General features: G+C 50.4%; 9 protein-coding genes across 9 annotated transcripts; 5 read left to right on the top strand and 4 right to left on the bottom strand.

The window, feature by feature from the left end:
• Positions 1-489: 489 nt before the first annotated feature.
• MGYG_03654 (4-coumarate-CoA ligase) lies at positions 490-2,443 on the top strand (the record flags this gene model as incomplete). The annotated part of the gene is made up of 4 exons (XM_003173429.1): positions 490-765; positions 841-1,221; positions 1,283-1,715; positions 1,788-2,443. 4 exons carry the CDS (start codon positions 490-492, stop codon positions 2,441-2,443), a joined length of 1,746 nt encoding a protein of 581 aa, XP_003173477.1.
• A 311-nt stretch (positions 2,444-2,754) lies between these two features.
• On the top strand, positions 2,755-4,287 carry MGYG_03653 (ribosome assembly protein SQT1; the record flags this gene model as incomplete). The annotated part of the gene is made up of 1 exon (XM_003173428.1): positions 2,755-4,287. One exon carries the CDS (start codon positions 2,755-2,757, stop codon positions 4,285-4,287), a length of 1,533 nt encoding a protein of 510 aa, XP_003173476.1.
• Positions 4,288-4,650: 363 nt separating this feature from the next.
• MGYG_03652 (hypothetical protein) lies at positions 4,651-4,991 on the bottom strand (the record flags this gene model as incomplete). The annotated part of the gene is made up of 2 exons (XM_003173427.1): positions 4,651-4,813; positions 4,894-4,991. The coding sequence occupies 2 exons, from the start codon at positions 4,989-4,991 to the stop codon at positions 4,651-4,653; spliced, it is 261 nt and encodes an 86-aa protein (XP_003173475.1).
• A 550-nt stretch (positions 4,992-5,541) lies between these two features.
• Positions 5,542-7,146, top strand: MGYG_03651 (CCR4-NOT transcription complex subunit 7; the record flags this gene model as incomplete). Its single annotated transcript, XM_003173426.1, has 2 exons — positions 5,542-6,087; positions 6,151-7,146. The coding sequence occupies 2 exons, from the start codon at positions 5,542-5,544 to the stop codon at positions 7,144-7,146; spliced, it is 1,542 nt and encodes a 513-aa protein (XP_003173474.1).
• Positions 7,147-8,177: 1,031 nt separating this feature from the next.
• MGYG_03650 (aspergillopepsin A) lies at positions 8,178-9,589 on the bottom strand (the record flags this gene model as incomplete). Its single annotated transcript, XM_003173425.1, has 4 exons — positions 8,178-8,512; positions 8,576-8,824; positions 8,896-9,173; positions 9,243-9,589. The coding sequence occupies 4 exons, from the start codon at positions 9,587-9,589 to the stop codon at positions 8,178-8,180; spliced, it is 1,209 nt and encodes a 402-aa protein (XP_003173473.1).
• Positions 9,590-10,906: 1,317 nt separating this feature from the next.
• MGYG_03649 (translocation protein sec72) lies at positions 10,907-11,524 on the top strand (the record flags this gene model as incomplete). The annotated part of the gene is made up of 1 exon (XM_003173424.1): positions 10,907-11,524. The coding sequence occupies one exon, from the start codon at positions 10,907-10,909 to the stop codon at positions 11,522-11,524; it is 618 nt and encodes a 205-aa protein (XP_003173472.1).
• Positions 11,525-12,064: 540 nt separating this feature from the next.
• On the bottom strand, positions 12,065-15,965 carry MGYG_03648 (GRAM domain-containing protein YSP2; the record flags this gene model as incomplete). Its single annotated transcript, XM_003173423.1, has 3 exons — positions 12,065-12,768; positions 12,828-15,469; positions 15,535-15,965. The coding sequence occupies 3 exons, from the start codon at positions 15,963-15,965 to the stop codon at positions 12,065-12,067; spliced, it is 3,777 nt and encodes a 1,258-aa protein (XP_003173471.1).
• Positions 15,966-16,701: 736 nt separating this feature from the next.
• On the top strand, positions 16,702-18,615 carry MGYG_03647 (hypothetical protein; the record flags this gene model as incomplete). Its single annotated transcript, XM_003173422.1, has 3 exons — positions 16,702-16,725; positions 16,806-16,931; positions 17,014-18,615. 3 exons carry the CDS (start codon positions 16,702-16,704, stop codon positions 18,613-18,615), a joined length of 1,752 nt encoding a protein of 583 aa, XP_003173470.1.
• A 463-nt stretch (positions 18,616-19,078) lies between these two features.
• MGYG_03646 (non-imprinted in Prader-Willi/Angelman syndrome region protein 1) lies at positions 19,079-21,583 on the bottom strand (the record flags this gene model as incomplete). Its single annotated transcript, XM_003173421.1, has 2 exons — positions 19,079-20,511; positions 20,572-21,583. 2 exons carry the CDS (start codon positions 21,581-21,583, stop codon positions 19,079-19,081), a joined length of 2,445 nt encoding a protein of 814 aa, XP_003173469.1.
• Positions 21,584-21,604: the final 21 nt, after the last annotated feature.

Raw genomic sequence — 21,604 nt, 5'->3', positions numbered from 1 at the left:
GCTATTGAGAATGCTGGCGGACAGAGAATGTGACGTGTTCCGGAGACATGTGAGGCGAGTTTAGGAATGGTAGGAGGTTGGGTTAAATTTAACATACGGGCATGAAAAAACCATTAATGATTGATAATGAAGCTACAATTTTGGGCAGAGAGATAGATAATTATTACACAGCTCTACGGACATTAACAAAGTGAAGTGTTTATACTGTAGTTTGCCGTAGTCACAAGTCGGCTAGCCAGTTAGCTACACATCGCAGCCTCGGTTAAGGCTCGGCTCGGGCGCCGGTTGGTCGGGCCAGGCATCTGGGGAAAGCCTGGGGTAAAAGTTACAGGGTGGAGGCCGGGGATGCCGCGATGGGGGTAACTAGGTATTTAAACAGCCAGGGATGATAGCTACCTAGGGATACAGCTGGTGAAGTGTTGACTCCTGCAGTATACGGAGTTCTCGCTGTTTCTTTTCTTTTACTAGTTAACCGAGCGTGCCTGCAAGATGGTGTTCTATCCGCCTGCGAGTTCCGGGAAGCTGCCGCAGGTCCCCGATGATATACCAATATGCGATTTCATGCTGGATGAGAAGAACGGTCGCGTGCCGTTCGCTTCGTCGAGGGATCCGTTTGTCTGTGGCATCACGGGCAGGACGTACTCGATATCTCAGGTAGCTGAGCGAGTTGATGCCCTCTCTCGCGCTCTGGCAAGGGAGTTTGGCTGGCATCCGAGCCAGGGAACCGAGTGGGAAAAGGTCCTGGGCATCTACAGTTTCAACTCGGTAGGATGCCTCTTGTTCCCGCTATTAATGCATGTTTGAAGCATGCTCAAAGATGCCTCGCTAACCTGAGGGTAGATTGACTACTTGGTGCTATGCTGGGCTGTACACAGGCTGTCTGGCATTGTGAGTGCGGCCAACGCAGCGTACTCTGCGCCAGAACTCGCCCATCAGCTTGTAGACTCTCGCTGCAAGGCCTTATTCACTTGTGTTCCCTCCTTACCTAGTGCGTTGGAAGCTGCTGAAAAGGCTGGGATACCCAAGAGCCGGGTGTACATCATCGATCTCCCTGCCGAATTTACTGGCTCGGCAAAGACACCAGCGGGCTTCAAGACGCTGGAACAGTTCATTACCGCCGGATACTCGCTTCCGCCACTTGAGAAGGCCAAATGGGCACCTGGCCAAGCTGCTAAGCAGACGGCCTTCCTATGCTATTCTAGCGGCACCTCTGGTCTACCGGTATTTATGTCTCCTGGGATCGGCCTTAAGAAGGAAAGTTAACTAACTCACCCATGCATAGAAAGGCGTCATGATCTCGCATAGGAATGTTATGGCAAACACCATGCAGATCAAGACCAAAGAGCAGCCGGAACGGGATAACCGTGTCAAACGCGGAGGATCGGCTACGACAGTCAGCCTCGGTTTGTTGCCTCAGAGTCACATCTACTCACTGGTTGTCCTCTGCCATGCCGGCTCCTATCGAGGAGACTCTCTGGTAATCCTGCCCAAATTCGACATGGCTCAGTACCTGGGAGCCATTGTGAAATATAAAATCAACACACTCTTCCTCGTGCCTCCGATCATTATTGCAATGCTGCGTAACAAGGCAATCTGTGATAAAGTAGACCTCTCCAGCGTATCTTCCATCTTCACAGGAGCTGCGCCGCTGGGTAAGGAGACGGCTGAAGAGCTACAGGCCTGGAAACCATCCTGGGCTATAAAGCAGGGATACGGTACGTCTTGAATGGCCCCGGAAACATATACATCAGTTAATAGAGGATAGGCGGACTAACGCTGCGTGGCAGGCCTCACTGAAACATGTACTGTGGTATCATCCACAAGCTTATCCGACACCTGGCTGGGCTCATCCGGCTGTCTCCTCCCTGGCTATGAAGCAAGAGTCGTCTCTCCCGAAGGCGTCGAATTGACCGGCTACGACCAGCCAGGGGAATTGGTTGTACGATCCCCTTCCGTCGTCCTGGGCTATCTGAACAACCAAAAGGCCACCGCAGAGACCTTCCAGGACGGCTGGATGCGTACAGGAGACGAAGTTGTCTTCCGTGTTTCCCCCAAGGGAAACGAGCATCTCTTCATCGTGGACCGGATAAAGGAGCTGATCAAGGTCAAGGGAATGCAGGTTGCACCGGCTGAGCTTGAAGCACACGTCCTATCTCATCCTGACGTCGCCGACTGTGCCGTCATCCCCGTACCAGACGAGAGAGCCGGAGAACTGCCCAAGGCCTTTGTAGTCAAGGGGGCGTCGGCTACCGGCAAAGACGACGCTGCCGTCATCAAGTCGATCCAGCTGTTTGTGGAAGAGCACAAGGCCCGGCACAAGTGGCTGAAGGGCGGCGTCGAGTTCATAGATATCATCCCCAAGAGCCCCAGCGGTAAGATCCTCCGTCGTCTGCTTAGAGACCGCGAGAAGGAAGCTCGACAGAAGGCGAAGGCGAAGCTGTAGATTTCATCTGTTTGATCTCATAGATAGTAGTTAAACTAGATATTTTGTCAGCGTTGCTCATCAACTTTCCTATATTTATAATCAACGACATTGGAAATGCAAACCTTCTTCCAGTTTCTTCCGCCCATTTTATCGCAATAATGCTATAAATATTCAATACCATCTCTGATAAACTGTGTCTGTCTCTAGGTATCCTAAATATCTAGAGTTGGCGTGATACATCCTGTTGATAAATACCGAGCTTACTTCCAGCTGCCCCTCGCCTCGCCCCTCCAACCATATTTTCTGTCGCAAAAAACATCAACGACAAGATGCCGGAGCATCAACAGCAACAAGATCCGATGGATGAAGATCGTGGCGAGCACATGGAAGAGGAGTTCATAGACGAGGCAGATGCAGAAGAAATAGTCCAGGTCGACGATGACCACCCGATGGAAGATGAAGACGAGGAGCTACTGCTTGAGAACGACTCCTCCGCACACTTCGACAAGCATACAGACTCGATATTCTGCATAGCGCAGCACCCAATCCACCCTGAAATCATAGTTACTGGTTCCGGAGATGATACCGCATACATATTTGACTCCAGCCAGACTGCTGCTGAGAAACCGCTACTGCCTAAGAGCTACGAGACCACGCCACAGCAGAAGAAAGAGAGAGAATCACTCCCCGCCATTGCGCATCTAGATGGACACAAGGACTCGGTGAACGCGGTATGCTTCACTGCACCGAATGGTGAATACGCGGTCACCGCGGGCCTGGATGGGAAGTTACGTGCCTGGAAAGATACGAGTGAGAACCTGGCGGGCAGGGCATGGCAGTTCCTGGCTGAGTCGCAGGAAGTCGAGGAGATTAACTGGATCGCTACTTGTCCGTCAAATAAGTCTGGTGATAACGAGCAGACGAAGAACGTGGTTGCGATCGGTGCCAGTGATGGCAGTGTCTGGGTTTACCGTGTGGATGCGAGCGAGGAGGCTGCGGAGCCGTTGACGATAGTGGCTACTTATTTCCAGCATACGGCGCCTTGTACGGCTGGCGCATGGACTCCGGACGGACAATTGTTGGCTACGGTGTCTGAGGAAGGTAGCTTTTACGTTTATGACGTCTTTGGGGCTGCGGCGGCTGCTGGAGTTACTGCTTCTGCTGGCACGCAGTCCGTCGTTGCGCTGACGGTGCAGGACCAAAGGTTCGCTGTGGAAGGGGGATTATATTCCGTTGCTATCTCGCCTTCGGGGTCATTCGCTGTCGTCGGCGGTGCAGAAGGCCATATCAAAGTTGTCGGACTTCCTCGTTTGACTGATACCTCTGCAAAGTCCAAGGCTAAGGGTAAGGGGGGTGCTGGCGCATCTGGTGGCGCTGGAGCTGGCACGCTTCTTGCATCTCTCCAAGCTCAGTCAGATGGCATTGAGTCTCTGTCTTTCTCCTCTCCTCCGCTGAACCTCCTTGCAGCAGGATCAGTCGATGGTTCCATTGCCCTGTTTGATGTTGCGCATAGATTTGCTGTTAGACGGCATATCCGTGGAGCTCATGAGGAAACAGCCGTGGTGAAGGTTGAGTTTGTTCACTGTGAGACCAACACCGCCTCTGCCGGTACATCATCAGGCAGGCCATGGTTGCTCACCTCAGTCGGTATGGATGGCGTGGTAAGACGATGGGATACCCGAGGTGGGACTGTGGCTGCAGGCCATGGACTGTTGAAAGAATGGAGAGGCCATGTTGGTGTGTCGGAAAACGAAGAGGGAGAGCAGTCTGGTGGCATATTGGGCTTCATACAGGGTGATAAGGAAGGCGGACGGATAGTCACCGCCGGTGATGATGGTATAGCTCTTGTATTTGAAGAGTAGGGGTTGCATTCATGAAAATGGGGGGATTTTGGCAGTTCTGGGTGGAATGGGCTATTTTTTCTTTTATTTTAGCATAATGGGCCAGCATAGACCTGACGTGAACATGAAAAGTAGGTTGGCCTGACATAAATCAGGCCATAAAAAACCAAAGACTCAATAGTACAAAGTTGTTGTTCCCATTTGCGCCTTTCAGTAGAATATGTACAACGACTCTTGGAGTCCGAAACTCAGCCTCCGTTCCAAGGTAGAAAAAAAAGGGGTCCCCGCGGGTAGCTCTATAAGGTCTGTCTGGTCTCAGCATGTCTAATCGACCTTTGTATTGCATTTATATCTTTGCACGTTGCTTCCTCCAGTCGACAGGCTTCAGTGGTGACCCTCCTCCTTGTGGCCATGGTGGTTGTCATTCAAGAAAGCGTACTCGTAGCCGCAGTATATGGCAAAAGCAACAGTCGCAATTCCGAGGCCTGGAAATCCGGTCTTAAATCTGTTCCATCGGGAGAATGGGCCTGTGTATCGCCATGCCTCACTATATGTACCATTTCATTGTTAGCCATCCATTGAACCTTCGAACGTCAACGGAAAAAAGCAGTAAACGCCCAAACGTACTTTCGCTTCCATGGATCTCTTAGCGCCCATTCTGATGTAGGTGAGGCCGCAGCCTTGAAGGTCTTCATGTCGAAGCCGGTTGGGTTTGGAGGCGCCATCTTGACTTGTCGTAGGCGGAGGGGTCCAGCAACAAACGCAGCAAGGGGTCGACAGTCGTCTGGTTAGCCGGGATTTCGCAGTCCGCAGTCCACAGAAAGGCCGCTATCGTGCTACGGGCGCAGTAGCAGGTCAATTGAGCTCGTTGCCGGCGTGTCTCTCGCTGTTCAATCTGGTTGCAGACGTCAAGTTCGGCTCTCGAATTTCTGGTTGAAGTTCGATGTTGGTCGCTGAAGCTTCTAACCCGATGTGGCAACGAGGCTTGGCAAAGGGACAAGTTGAAAGTCGAAGCTGAAGACGAAGAAAGACGAAGAGACAACGACGAGCAAAAGAAGACGACGGACTGCCAACAAATATAACAGAAGACACGGGAAACAGAAGACGGTAGACGGAAGAGATACGCCAGGAGAGACCGCCGGAGTGACGATACTGCGAGGAGACAGCGCAGTTGAGGTGTCTGGTGCTCGGCCAACCGCTCGCTCACATCCTGATGCTCCTTTCGACCTCCTCTCCCCCCTCACGCCGTGATACATCTCGCGCCTCGTAGCATCGATGCCGCCGCCGGTCAACCGTTATGGCCCCTCGGGCATGACGGCTCCCTTTCCTCATCTACAGCAAGCACATCTACAGCAGCAGCAGCAGCAGACCCAACATCATACCGGGCATCCGCAGTCCAACGCCGGCCTACCCCCTCCCTCGCTAGGTGGACACCCGGGTTTCGGCCCCAGTAACCCCCAGTCAAGCATCAATCCCTTCAGTATACCCGGTGCCAATGGTATTGGAGTTGCCGGTTTCCCTACCGGGGCTGGCGGGGGGGTGCTGGGCGACGGGAGTGGAACCGGACTTGCCAGCCATGCCGCACAGATGGGGTTTGTAAGGGGTGCTCAGATGCAGCAGCAACAGCAACAACAACAAGCGCAGCAGCAACTACAACAACACCAGGTGCAGCAGGTCCACCTGGGTCATGACGGCCGTTTGACCATGGATAGCAAGAATAACGCAGTGAAGTCAAGGATACGTGATGTCTGGAAGCACAATCTTGCGCAGGAGATGGCCATGCTAAGGTCATTAGTAGAGAAATACCCATACATCAGCATGGTAGCCCTCCTCCCCTGAAGTGACCAAATTAATGTTAGTCGGTGATGGCTAATCAACGTCTAGGACACGGAGTTTCCAGGCATAGTCGCCCGGCCGATGGGCACTTTTACCACAAAAGCAGACTACCACTACCAGACCCTACGGTGCAATGTTGACCTGTTGAAGATGATACAGCTTGGAATTACCCTTTTCTCCGAGGACGGGGAGGTTCCTCCAGTTACGGCTACACATGCGAACTCAGAAGGGTATAACGGAGTCCTGGTACCCGCGCCATGTACCTGGCAGTTCAACTTCAAGTTCTCTCTCGAAAATGACATGTACGCCCAGGAGTCTACCAGTATGCTAGCCAAGGCTGGTATCGACTTTTCCCTTCATGAAAAGAACGGAATTGACCCACTAGATTTTGGAGCCTTGCTTATGAGCTCTGGACTCGTTTTGCTCGATGATGTTCACTGGATCTCCTTCCACTCCGGATATGACTTTGGCTATTTGATGAAGATCATGCTGTGCAAACCCCTACCGGACGACGAGAAGGACTTCCACAAACTCCTCAACATATTCTTCCCTTCGCTCTTTGATATAAAATACCTTATGAAACATGCCGGCCGGAATCAAACTGCCAATGGATCCCCACTAACCCATGCTGCAGCTCAGATTATTGCAAACCTCGGCCAAAAGTCCGGTCTTCAGGATATTGCGGACGAGCTAGGAGTTAAACGGGTAGGCATTGCCCACCAAGCTGGTTCGGACTCTCTTGTCACTGGTGAGATATTCTGGAAAATCAGACAGCTCGTGTTTAACGGAAACATCGATGGATCTAAATATTCCGGCCAGATCTGGGGACTTAATGGCCAAATAGCTGCTGTCCCTTTCTATCCTAATAACCAGCCACACCAAACCCCAGGTCCTAACGGAACAGTTATGTATTCCGCCGCAGGAACGCCTAGTACCCCAAACACAGGCCACGCAGCATTGAACAGCCATCAAACACCCGGCCGTCAGACAGGTAGCATAACCCCGGGAACAGGTGCATATGCAAACTTCCATCCACGGTCTTAGAGATAAAAGGCAGACTCAAACCCATAATATGAAGGATAGCCGCACAAACGACAAAAACAACTTCATCCTTTTAACTATCTATAACATTTCCCTAGAAAACTTGGAGGATGGCGCTTTGTGTGTTCTACGACACGAATATTCTTTTTCTTCTCGGTGTTTTGCTCCTTGCATTTTCAGCTTGTGGTGTTTGTGTTGAGCTCGAACCACTTTGTTGTACAAGAGTGTCCTGGCGTTTTGAAAAAATGGGCTTACTTTTCATTCACACGGTGTCCTTTCTCTCTCTCTATCTATCCCTTACACTATCTTCTTTTCGTCTTCTCTTTTATACTGTTGCCGAGGTGGGATATGGTTGGCAGACGGGTTGTGTGCATTGGCTCGTAAATGTTTGGTAAACCGGGTTATATTCATCGGCTCTGGATGAGCTGCCACGGATCGAGGTTTGTTCTTGTTGTTACTTGACGGAGAGGGAATGTTATTTTTATTTGGTCCTTACCACTTATCCTGTTAGATATTGTAGAATCGATCCCTCTCTCTAGTAAATGAATATCAAGTCGTACTTTTGATATTCAGACTGATGGATGCTGATGCTTGTGTGGTGGTGCCCGAAGAGGAAACCAGAACGTCGTCTCCAACAAACATCTAATACCAACAAATTGAACAAGTCTAGCAAAATGCCTGTAAGCTGTAAATTAATTGGCCGGGAAGTGTCTTCTCCTCTCTCTAAGGATGGGAGTATTGTCTAGAAGTGGGCTGGGTTTGCCGGGCATGCTATTTATGTTACCAAGTGCAGGTTCCAAAACTTTCAGCATATCACTCTTTTCCACGTAGCCAGATTGACTAGCCGCCTTCTTTGGCTCAGATGATCAAATTCAGCTAGGCGGCATGTCCCTCAACCTTCAGGCAAACCATCAGATGGCCTTCCACCATGGATTCCAGATACTGCAAATGAATCCATTGACAATACAGACATAGTTGTTTGGCACACATTTAGAATAGCCCACTTCCCTTCGTTAAAGTCACCCCATATGTTTTTATTTCCTTTGAGCCGCAAACCCCATTCTGGGCCCAGTGTAATCAAAGATAACAAACTGGCTCTTTAGAAATGATCCCCCAAGTATAGCGGGCGGGTTGCTAACTGGTTGAAGACCACCAAAGCAAATGTCAGCTCCAGGTATCTGCGCCCAGTTGATATGCTTACCGGGTACTATGGCTTTGTAGTCATTGATGTGAATTGCAAAGTCTGGTAATGTTGCATTGCAGGGGAATGTCCAGCCTCCATTTTCTCGATCATATGCCGAATTAGCGATGGAGGAGTAATACTGCTCGGTAATTTGCTTGGGGAGAAGCATGAATGTAGTTCCAGTATCTAAATATCATAATTTAATTGATCTGCCTTGCGGTATCAATAAAGGTGTTTATTGCAACATACCGACTACCGCCTTAAAACGGTATGTAGAGTTGTCAACTTTTCCAGTAGAAAACCCACTAAAAGTCGTTTCCCACCGCCCTCTTGAGGTATCAACAGGAAGATAGCTAAGTTTCCCGACATGCTTGTTTTCATCTATGAAACCGAAGTCATAGAACCCGGGAGCTCGATGCTTCAGGCAAGCGGTGAAGAGAGGTCTTTCAAGTTGCTCCATAATATTGCTAAACCAAGTCTTTTGCTTTTTGGGCGTTACTACAGATAGATATATATGTTAGTAATTGGTTATTTAACCCAAATAAGTTGAGAATATGTATGTGGCTTACCTGTGTTGAAACTATCAAAGCCAAAACCCATAATCCCATCCGTCACTTCTTGGTCCGCAAATTCATAACTAACCCATGTCGCTGCTTCCACAGCCTGGGAAGGCACCTCTAATCCGGAGAGACTGACTTTGTCTAAGAATACATTGCCCGCAGCCCCAGTTCCATCATTGTATGTGATATCCCAAATATGTTTTGGAATCTTTGTTCCTGTTACTTCTGGATGATAGATACGATGGTTTTGCTGCGATTTTTCTGGAAGTTGTGACGAGAAAATCCAGCTATTGAAGGCCAATACATTAGCTGTTTTGTTGCCAGGTGCAAATCTTTGGGAGAAAGGTCAGTCTCACAAATCGGAAGACCCAGTGTCAATATCAACGAAGAGAGTATCATTCCCGACTGTTATTTCGTTAACGAATTCAGTATCATACTCATCCGGTGTTGCTTTGACAGTCCCATTGACAGTATGACCTCCATTCATAGTCATACGAGAGACTGCCGGTTGCAGAGGTCTGTGGTGTTTTCTAAGACCCCTCCATAACTCACTCGGCGGCCAATTCGATTTATAGGTATTTACGCCTTTCTGCTCGACGGTAAAATGACCAGCGGTCGCAAATTTGTTGGTAGGCAGGCCTTGCGTAAATGTCAAGAATCTAAAAAGAAATGCGGATGCAGTGAAATATGGGGAGAGTCTCATTATGAGCTAGAACGAGGATAGGAAACGGAAAACAGTGGTACAGTTGTCTACACAGAGGATCGAGGCAATTAACTGATGTTGATCGTCTGGAGATTGAAAGTCCCTTTTGTGAATTATGTACTATATATACACCACACGATAGTGTATATGCAATGATTATAATAGAAGATCGTTGTGGTCGGAGCATCGCCCCCAAAACAGCCATAGTTGTTATATTGGCATTCGGACATTGCTGTGGCACGAATGGCTAGCGCAGGTTGCCCCTTGTTCGGCCAAGGCTAAGTAACAAACGAAACCGCCAAAAGAGGTTTCATAGTGCAGTATGATGCATGTCTATCGTAATGCTTCATGGAGTGCGTTCCGCCATAAGCGGTTGGATGAGTTGCCAATAAAAAATCGGGTATTCGAGCCGGCCTAGGACTTGAATCTGATAGGGGATCCCGATGCAAGTATATGTATAGGCATAAATAACACACATGCCATGGATAGAAGCTACCCTGGGTAAAAAGAGTCACCGTGATTCCCTCTATGACTCTCCTGAGAAAAAGTAAAGCCGAAGCTGCTTGTGCTACATAGTAGACAAAGAGACGTGTGTGTAAACGAGGCCAGTTTCTTTTCGGCACATACCTTCGCGCGTAGTGTTCTGTTTGATGGTATCCAAAGTTTTATTCGAGATACCCCATGTGATTGCTTTGCGAACAGGATAGGTAATGGGTTAGTAATGGACAACTACCGAATATGAAACCAGCGCTAAACAAAGACCAACAAACCAGTCGGTCTAGAATAACGGACCCAAATTTCAGAGTATATGGGTCAGGTGTATGAGAGACGTTCGTAGTAAGCATCCGAAGTAGTTGAGTGCGCGTGAAAATCTCAACTTCTTCACTCCCAAGTTGATGACGTTTCGTGAATTTCCTTTTTAGTCTTCCTCGTGGAGTTAGAGTGTGGTCCGAGCGCTTTCTCGAAGGCCATTGTAGACTAGTCAGTTTCTGGACTAGCGTATTATTGCATAAGAACATGTTGGTCTCATGTTGGTCATCGGCACTTTTGCAGCTTTGCTACAAGCATCGCCATATAACTCGATTTGAACAAGCCTGTCTTCACAGAGCAGATTCAAATACCTAACTCTATTAGTACACAGAGTTAGTTGTATTCTATACCCGTGCAATCAGGCAAAAAATAACTGACAAACTCCACCGTTAGGACCTCATTCAACCACAGATCACTGAATCAAGACTGCTCCATCACCCCCTGCTTCCCATCTTCGTCAAGGCTATACGCAGCCTTTGATCCGAGAGAGCCAGTTTATACCTCACCATGGCTTCCGACGCAGAGACTTTTACACAATACCCAATACACCTCGACCCAACCTCCAAAGCACTCTCCGACCCCACATCCACTTCCGCAGAGCTCAATGCCCAACTCGAAGCTATAAACCAAACACACCGTGCTCTCCTCAACCTGGAACCTCCAAATATTCCTCCCCCACCTCGGCCCGTAAACCCCAAGCGGAGTGCACAAATAGGGAAACTCCGCGATACAGCCAACGCCGCTTATCGAAAGTCTAGCTTTGCGGAGGCTGCGAAGATGTATACCCTTGCTATTGACATGGCACTTGGACGACCTATGTGGGAGCCTGTAGGGTTAGTGCGCGAAGAGCTATCAGCACTGTATGCAAACAGAGCACAGGCATATATGCAGCAACAGCTATGGGCTGAAGCATGGGTTGACGCTCAACTTAGTGTGGAGTGTAACGAGCAGGGCAATGGTAAAGCTTGGTGGCGTGGTGGAAAGTGTCTTGTTGAGATGGGAAGATGGGAAGAAGCACAGAAGTGGATCACGAAGGCTCTGGATATTGAAAGTGCGGGTGATTTTACAAAGGAGTTAAATGCATTGTTGGTGGACATTCACACAGGACTTGGGAAGAAGCTTTAGATGACTCTTTTCTTTTACGATACCTAGCTTTACTTTCTCTGTTTATCTTTAGTCCTTTACTAAATCTATCGGTTTCTACTTGGGTAAAGATGAAAGCAATTCTGGAACAAATACTATCGATCACTGTAGTTACTCTGGAGAAAAGCGGGCCTATACATACAGGGGTCAAGAAGAAATACGGTGATAATACGTATGAATAATAAAGAATGCTAAGAAATGCAATTGAGATATGTTGTGTCTGGTACATAGTGAATATGATAAATGATAGCACGCCAGCCAACTCCAACACTTGATTAGGCAAAGAGAAGAAAGGAGCAATGAAAACTCGACGTTTTTGAACCAGGAGATACGCCCAACGGTAGATAAAATGCAGATATGCAGGAACAAAGGAAATGGCCCGTACAAGGCGAATGTATGATATACAGGGATGGAAAAAGTAGAAAATTGCAAGGAATGTGGAGATTCGTTGGGTGAACGAAGTTATAATGAGGGTGACAGGTCTAAGGCAGAAATATCTGAGATATATTCTTGCTCTGTCTGTCATGTTGAAGGAGGTTCTGTCTCTTCTAATGAGGCCTGGCGGTTTTGTTTCCGCTTTTCGACGATTTTCTGTAGAGTCTCGAGACGTTCTTGTGTAACTCGAATGGCACTTTCGGCCTCGCGCTCTGACATCCTCTCGCGATGTAGACGATCTTCAAACACCTTTTCAGCACGGCGGTTGGGCCGCTGCCTGTCATCTCGAGAATGGGCGGTATCGACAACCGGAAATGAGAGGCCGTCAAGTCCTACTCTTTCTTCTAACCAGTCCCAAAGCTCATTCTCTTCTCGTTGCCATAGCTCCTCTAATGCAATCAGCCGTTCGGGGGCGGAGCGTGAAGAAAGCCCGACTCTAGAAGTTGGATAACTGGGGGCGGCAGTACGGAACCACATGGTGATGAGAAGTATCACGAGAACACCGATAGTCATATTGCTGCTCCAGAATGGTTTTATGATATCCACGACCGGAGCAAAGGGGCCGTAGAGGGTCGACAAGAAACCGTTGTTACTAGCCTGGGCTTTGCTGGATTCGAGAGCAGCTTGGTCTTTGGCGGCAACTGCCATTTCGGCTGCCATGCGGATGCGTCGTCCTTTGCCCTTTGGCCCGCCTTTAATCCCAGGACCGCGGGCAACTGCAGCTCTGACCGCTTTGACTAGATCGTTGCCAAAACTAAGTTGGCCGTCACTAGCGCCTTTTTCGATTGGGCCTAAGCAGCATGTTAGTAAGAAGGAACGATAAGCAAATCAATAGGGGCGAGTGCGGTACCTTTGATCCAACTCTTACCAGTCCATTCTACAAGACATGACATGACCATCCTTGTGGCATTTCCAGGAGCCCAGGTAAGGAGATACTTAGTTTTCACCGAAAAGACATTTCCGCTGGGTACGTCTGGCGTCTGCGTGGTAAGAGTGACAAGGACCGCCTTCTCAAAGTCGAGAAAGTCGAGTTGTTCTGAGCTGATACATTTGGTTTGCTTTGGGCCAATTGCTCCGTTCAGCGGCTTGATATAGTTGTAGGACCGGGTTTTGGTGTCGTTGGTGAGACCCTTTTTGTCATCTTCGAATTGAAGATCGGTAACTTTCTGGTAATCAACCAAAAATTTGGCCATGAAGGCAGCCGAAGGAACACCGAAAATAAGAGAGTATACCTGCCCTAGCGGAGCGGGAATGACTTCGTCTTTGATAAGTTTATCAAAGCGTCCAGCAGGGTCGTTATACTCTGTTGGCGCATGGGACTTGGGACCTGGGAAATCCTGACCTGAGCTGGTTCCGTTTTCGCCTGTTTTCGGTTCTTCGCCAGAACCAGGGGTCTGAGGAGCTCCCGTGGCAGACAATGGGACTGTAGAGGACTTTCGGAGGATGCGCTGTGTCTGGTCCGGTGCATCGCTACCAGCCACACTGTTATCTTCGCTCCCGTTATTAGCAACTTCGGCACCATCTTCATCTTCGTCATACACTTCGTCATCATCGTCCAAGTCTGAGGCACTGTCGTCAAAGACATCATCTGTCTTCTCGGTTTTATCACCAGTGCCTTGGTCAATATGCGTTCCGTTGATAGAACTCTTGAGAGTTGGGTGACTGATTTTCCAGATATTAACCATCAAGTCGTACGTTGCATCTCGACTGAGCAAACTGCGGAAGGTATGGCGTGCATGCAAGGACTGGATGGCAATGGCATTGGGGAAAACCATGGCCGTGGACTCCTTTTCTATGGCAATGACTTCGTCGAAGGCGATTACTAATGTCGTTACCCATCCTAAAATATTGCTTGAAAAGCAGATATGGCCTTCGGAGATGTAGATTCGGCCTGCAAGGATGATCTCTCGCTGTAGTGCACAGCTGTAATCCTCAATAAGGTAATCATCTTCGGGAACACTGCGGAAAAGTGAATGAAAGTCACGGTTCCGCTTCTTACTGGCAACAGCAAATCCAGTGAGACGGGGAACACTTGTATTCCTCGCGGAGAGGTTTGTTCCTATGGGGGCACCAATTGTAGTATTTGTTGTTGCAGCGGAGGATCCGCGGTCCCTGCGAGCACGACGACTCTTAAGACTGCCGTTCTGTTTAAGACTTTCGGCCGTCTCGCTGTGAACACTACCTCCAGGTGGTGTGTTCTCACCAGCGTTATCTCTGACCGCGGTGCTTAGAGAATTTGGAGGTTGGTTTTCTGCGTTAATGCCATCAACAGTAACTATGGGGGTAACAGGAGTATTCCCATAGGCCATCGAGACAGCTCGAGCAGCCCGTACGTCCTCCATGCGTGCAGCAAGCTCATCACGCTGTGAGACCGCCGTCTTTGCGCGAGGCCTTCCAACCACGTCCAGTTTGCTGCCATCATTATCACCTGCGGCCTTATCAAGATGCTCAAGCCCAAGGTGACTAAAGTCGAGGTCACCCGTACCAAGGGTATTGACTGCCAGCTCCTTTTTGGCGTTTTCTGGGGCGGAATTTTCTTCGCCTTCGGGGGCTGTTTCAGAGTTCTCTTTGTTACTGGAAGCCTGGGCATCCCCCTCGGCCTGCTCTTGGGAACTCTTGCCCTTGGCCTGGGGGTTTAAGCTGCTACTTAGAGTGGTGGCAGCGTTCTGTGCCGCAGAGACCATGGACGAGAAGAAACCAGCTCCAAATTGAGAGGTGGACGACTTGCCCTGTGATTTGGTATCTTCCATAGCTGGCGTAAGGGGAGGGACCGATGAGTTGGATAATTTGCTTGGCTGGTGGGCGGCAGAAGCTGACCGTACACGGCGGTGGGATATCATGTTGCCTGAAGGGCTAACAACAATGTTGGACGGCGGATCATGGGTATCATTTTGCGTAGATTCCGGGGAGTTGACGATGTCGGCTAGAAGAGAATGCTGGGAATTGAACTGGCGGTTGGTAGGAGTAGGAGGTGTGACTGTGGTGACTATGTCAGGGGGGTTCCTGGAGGTTGGAGGAGTCTGGGGGTTTCCGTTCAACGGGGCAGGTTTATTAGCTCCTTGACGACCAGCATCAAGCGAATACTGAGGTTGCGAAGTCGATGTTGTTATTATCGGATGGGGCAGCGGCGGTGCAGTCTGTAGGCGTGGTAGCGTTTTCCCGGAAGAATCGCCATTTACAGATCCGGTGGAATCTTTTGCATTGTTGTTGTTGCCGGATAGATTTCCAGAACTCCTGTTGGGGCTCGTATCGGTACTCTTGTTCGTCATCCGGTGAACGAACGCCTCCTTCAGTTTCCGGCCGGTCGGAGTGCCTGTCGAAGGCCTGTCTGTCGAACCCCCTAGGGTCGACTTACGCCTGGAGGACCCCTTAAAGCTGTCGAGACTGACCTCTGAGCCCGTGTTTGAGCGTGCTCCGCCGGCGCTGCTGTCGATTTCATCTTTGTAGACGCCGAGTTCGGGTGTGGATGCAATCGGATCCCCACGGGAGTGACTTTTATACATCGTTAGCATTCAACATCCAGCATCCTGAGCAAGAGTAAACGGAAAGGGACGTACATGTCTGATTCCGAGCAGTCTGAGACATGGCTGCTCTCCGGGTTTGTCATGGACCGGCGGCGTTGCCCATTGATCTCTACTGACGGCAGGGAGGCCTTGGACTCCCCGGCCTGCCAGTCGTAGCCCTCGACCTGCTCACCATCCTTGTTCGACGAGGTAGACGAGTCGGCCTTCTTGCGATGCCGCCGTCTGGCTCCCGCCAGCAGCTTTGAGATACCGCTTGGAGCATCGCTGTGGCTTGAGGCAGCGCTGCTGGTTGCCGGCCTCGCCTCCTCCGCCCTCGTCTCAATGGTCGAACTTCTGTTCCTCTGATCCGTCTCGGGCGCGTCTGCCTTCCCCAGCGCTGTCTTGCTTCGATTCTGCATTGTAAACACCTTTCTCAGGCCGTTTGGGGAGGCGACTGCAGGTGCAGGTTCACCATGGCTCTCCATCGGCGCCAGAACATGAGCATTCGCTGTCGGAGGCTAACGAAAAAGACGACCAGGGCTGTCGAGGATGCTCGCAGTAGCGGTCTGTCGCTTTATTCCGCCGGTAACGGGCGTGTATGGTCGTCCTGCAGCCTGGTCGAACAAGGCTGGCCTGGGGGGTGTTCGTCGATATGTATATACTCCGTTGCAGTGTGGTGGAAGCTGTAACTGGGCACCATCAAGGGACGGCAGAGGAAAGGAGCACACAGCGAGCGAGAGAGAGAGAATAGCTGTAATCTGCCCCTGTCACTGTCGAATTCTTCGGTCTCTCTCTGTGCCTGTCTTTATCTCTTGTCGGTCTGTTGTAACGGGTCTTGCTGCTGTTATGCAGAGCAAGCGGACGATAGGCGGAGTTCGCTGCAACAAGGGAACGAAAGCGCCAAGTGGGCGATGTTTTGGTACTTCTTCCACCACCAAAAACATGTGAGAACAGAAGTACCGCAACATCGCGGCCGCTGCCCACTTGACATCATCGCCAGGCTTTCTTCTGCTGCTTCTGCTGCCCGTCCAGATGCAAATATACATGACTACGTCGTTAATGCTGGTTAATAACCAGTACGTACCGGCAGCGCCCACAGGTATACCGCAACGGCTGCTGGGTACACAGGGCACAGGGATAGGGGCTATGACCTGCTTGCTCGCCGTTGACGCCGTCTTAACTGGATAGTCATCGCCGTTCGAACCGTTTACAGAGACCGCCATGGAGTCCTCGCCGCTGCTGCTGGTAGTTAAGACCCTGCCCGTCTCTGCTCGTCCATACTCGTCTCTGTCCATTGTTTCTAACGTGTATATCTACTTGTCCAGGCTCATACTCACGCCCGGAATGCGCTCCATGAGACCCGCAAGTCGAACCCTGTCGCCGCCAGCGAGGAGCACGACCTCGCGGCAGGCGAGTTTGCAACTGCTCGACAGTCCATTACAGACCCAAGTGTAAGAGCTTTCCCCTTCGATATATCGGATAAACCCACAGGTAGGAAGGCTTCTGTTCTGACGTATCTGGGGTGTTTGGCAGGCTGAGAGGACACTTCGACTGCTAGAAGACCACCACAAGCAACTTGCTGCCATTATCCGGTTTCAACATGAGAACCCTCCGGCAGCTTCAGAAACAGAGCGGAAGCTCTCGAACGACGCAGAAGGGTTGGCCTCCAATCCAGCAGTCAGCCCTGTTACGCATAAGGAGCCCGGTTTGACCTCTGTTGGACCGCATCAGCAGCAACAGCAACATCAATATCAGCAACAACAACAGCAACAACAACAACACATACAGTATCCACCACGACTACTTTCACAGACCAGCTCCGGGTCACGCAATTCGTCTATTGCCGGGAACCTGGCATCTGCAAGGGGCATACCCTCCCAGAGACAGCATTCCAACCCGGTTTCACCTACAGTGTCGGCCCAGAATGCCCGAGCGAGGATGGCGGGCTCCCCCGTCCAAGCGAGACAGAGAGACAGTAGACGAGCTGACCAGCTGTCAAACGATCCTCAGGCTTCACAGAATCGTCCCCATGGAGGGAGTCGCTCCTGGGCTCCGCCGATCAGCCCGACTCAGGTCACGGCGCAGGAGTACGCCTCTCCTTACAGCAAAGGTACTGCCATAGCCGGTATCAGGTCAATCACGGGAGATGAACCATTCAGACGCTTCTATTCGACCTTTGAAGGCGTCATATCCAAACTTTCTGCTCCCCTCGCTTTTGCAAGTTTGCCCCTTGGGGTTGACGCGTCCCAGCCTCGACTTCTCTCGGGACAAAAGGCTCCTGCCGCAGACACGAAGACTAACACTGACGCCGCCATAGCGGATTTTACGAGTTTCTCAGACAAGGACCCAGACGTGTCTAAACTTGTTTCTAGTGCGGCGTTGAGAGCAATCAAGGACAAAGACGGCCACTTTGCCTCGCATAACCCTGCAGAGTCATTCTATGTAGTGCCCACGGCTGGTGGAATGATATCTTATGCCGGGATACTTTCTCGGGAAGAAAAGGAGGCAGTGAAGGACAGCATGGAGTCCGTTGAAGATGACTTTGTTGATGCCAGTGAAAATCCGCCTTCCCCTGAAGACATCATGCATAAAAGCACCGCCAGGCTCGATCGAAGTATCACTTCCTTGCAGCCACGCAAGAACAAGGTCGATCAGCCGAGGCCCTTCAAAACTGTAGAGGAGTTACACATGGAGAACGAGGCTCTGAGACATGTATCTGATACACTGGCGAAACGCCTACATATGTGGGAGGTGAATGCACAGTCTTCGTCACTTGCCCTCCAACAGTCTATCCGCGCCATGCACAACCAGCATGCCATCTTACCGTCTCGACAGACATCTCCTGCGGCCTCTGCTGCCGGTGAAGCCATCTCATCGGCAGTACCCAATGCTGCCTCAGACATGCGCATCAGAGAGCTACAGGAGCTGATCAAGAACAATGAGCGAGAGCTGGAAAAACTCAGTCGTGAGAATGAGAAGCTTAGAGCCGTAGTCGAGAGATATAGAGAGCGATGGGAGAAGCTGAAAGAAGGCGCCCGAGTTAGACGTGAGGGAGCCGGCAATGGGAATGGGAGGCCATCTAAGGACTCTAAAGAGAGACCCGAGGAAGAAGATACCAGCAAGCAAGCAGATTGAGACGAATTTATAAAGAATGTCTTTCGGATCAGACTTGAAAAAGAAGAATCTTTATATACACACTTTGGATCTAAGTCACTCATTCTCGGTATTTGCATAAAAGACTGACTGGTTTGGTTTTGATGGACGCTTCCAAGTATCAACATGAATGGCTATGAGATAACGAAAGTAGAAAAGGAAATAACAGCAGCAACAACCACCACCACCAAACGGAACGCTAGATGATAATTAAATACATCGCCTGCTGGGCTCTATAGCGGAGTATTAAATGTATTAAAGATAGAAGAAGAATGGAAGACCTGGTAAGGCCTAGAAAGGGAAAATAGAAAAGTAAAAGAAAGGAAAAGAAACGCACGAGAAAAAGCAGATTTGGGAAGAGAGGCGAGGGTAACGGCGAGTAGAGGCGTCAGAGATATATAGACATGGCTCGAGTTCACGGATTAACGACAATAGATAGATAGCTTCATGGTTCCGTTTGGCGGCTGGCGGCTTCTTCTAGATTCTCAGCTGCAGGGAGTTTCCCCTTTGACCGACGGCCGCTGAGCCGTAAGTTGCCTCCAAAGTTCAAAAGGCCACCGCTCCACGAATCACTCAGGCTCCTTATCCGTTGTTGCTCACTTGGAAACGCGTCTGGGCCAGTAGTCGAAGTCGATCGGGATATCTGGGGTATATTTCTCGTGGTACAAGCTATAATTCCAGTCGTCTCATCTTCCGCTTCAGCCACAGGGTGGGAATCAAGAGCTGGGTCCAGGTAGAGCGGAATGCCTGCTCGTACCCGGTTCTTTGATCTGTGCCTGGAGCTTCCACGCAGACTTTTCCGGAGTTGTTGGGGAGATCCTTCTCCTCGTCGTAGAGAGTCTGCAACCACGGCACTTAATCCCCCTGATAATGGCGGCAGAAGCGGCCCGGGAGAGAAACGGGAGAGAGAATTTCGATGTACTGTGCCTGGGGTACGTAGAGGTTGGTTAGAATGCTTGTGAGTGCCATGATGATCTGCTCTGGTAGGGGAACGGCGTCGAGGGCTTCCTTGAGGCGTCTGAGGACCATGCTGAGGAGGTGATATTCGAGGAGGCGAATCCGTTGCACCCGGGGCAGCAGGGAACTGCAAAATTACATTGGTTGGAGGAGGGTAGACGTCCGCACTATGGGCCAAGGTATCTTTACCGGGGCTTCCAGAAAGGAAGTCTGGTCCTTCTCTCTCGCTACTTGGGGTGGCCCAGGGGTTATTGGAAATAGCCGGCAGCGGGGAAGGATCCAGGATGGAAGAGGCGCTTGAGATAGGGGGTAGCAGAGACCCGGGGGATGCAGATATCCGGGCACGCGGAGTCAACTGTCCGTCGTCTTCATCCTCAGGCTCATAAACCTCCTCAAGGCTTTGGAGTGAGCGAGATGGTGAAGGTTTTGTCCTTGTCCCTTGGCCAGCGCTATCGGTGCCCTGTCTCCTGGGTATCGGTGCGCTATCTTGCTGCCAGTCAACATAATCTCGGTACGGCTCCTCATTTTGAAGACCGATAGCTTCCTCCTCATCGGTCTCTGACTCGGATTCGGATTCATCTTCCTTCTGAACTCTTCCGCTCGTGATCAGATACACGGCAAAGAAGGTCAACAGACAACCACCAACGAACTTTGCAACTCTTTCTCCTGTTGCAGATTCGAAATCACGGTATAATATAGCACTTCCCATGATAACGGACAAGGTGAAGAGCACAAACTGAGTTGGGATCACCTGCGTTGAGTTGAAGTGCTGAAGTGCGCGATTGATATATCGAATCTGCATCACGGCACTAAACACCAGGACAGCCACAAGGACATACGTTATTGGGAATGTAATTGCATGCCAAAGTGTGTTTGAAAGAAGAGAAGATACGCCCTTAGTGGATAGGGCTGTATAACCGCCTATTCATCCAAATGTCAGCTCAAATACAAGGGAGAAGTAGACTATGAAAAGAATCTTACCAAATAATCCAACAAGCCCAACATCAATCAGGATGGTCTTCCTCCCATACTTTCTACTTATCGACATTAAACCAATAATCAAAATGACAGTGATCCCGAGGTATGTCTCAAACTCCCAACGCGTAATCATACCCCAAATCTCATCCGGACCGATCTTGTTCTCTGATGTTTTGGCACTCAGTACGACGATGACAGCGCCGGCAACCGCAATTACAACTCCTAGGAGGTCTCGCTGGCGGAATCTCTCCTTGAGCATGAACGGCGCAATCACACAGTTCGACACCAGCGCAACAACTCCTAGGGGTGAAACAATGGAAGCCGGAGCGAATCCATAGGCCAGGAAATTGCCAGCCTCTCCCACGGTCATCAGTATTATTCCAAACCACCAGTATGAGGAACGGAGGTACGACTTTCTGTCAACACCCGCGATACTCTTCTCGAACGAGGTCGCTGTCCGGTCGGATAGAAAGGAGCTCTGCAACGGGTCATCAGTTTCCTCATCTTCCGAAGCTTGATTCTCCCTGCCTTGCGCATGAGCGTGTCCATTTCCGTTGGTGTACACCTTGCGCGGCCTTCGTTCGTCCTCCTCTGGGTCATCTGTATACCGCGACGTACCAACGTCTTCCTGGTTTCGGGCAGTTTCCCTGTCCGCCGTCCCATATTTGTAACCGTTTGTCGGTCCGTCTGGCCTATGGGGCGATGAAGAAGATCGTTTCCACTCAGCCCTCAGTCGTAGTATATTTCCTTCATATTCCCGTTCGATACGGACATGGGCGTATCGCTGGATATTCAGGGCAACCGAGATAAGGACATTGCCTACAATCGCCGTGACAATGCCAATCGTAGAAGACCATTCGCTGATCGGATCCCTCACATGTCCGCCATCCCCAGGTTTCTCGCTGATGAGAACGGGAGCGTTGCGAGCAGCATAGGATGATTGGCGTAGCGACGAAGGTAGCGCTGTGGAGGAGACCTGCTCGGCGATAAGGAAGAGGAGGAGTGCGACAAGCATTGTCACAGGAAGAAAGGAGTC

This window comes from Nannizzia gypsea, genomic scaffold (genome assembly GCF_000150975.2).
Source record: "Nannizzia gypsea CBS 118893 supercont1.3 genomic scaffold, whole genome shotgun sequence".
Lineage (NCBI taxonomy): Eukaryota > Fungi > Ascomycota > Eurotiomycetes > Onygenales > Arthrodermataceae > Nannizzia > Nannizzia gypsea.
The sequence above is the reverse complement of the archived record's forward strand: the minus strand, read 5'-3'. Positions and strand labels throughout refer to the sequence as shown.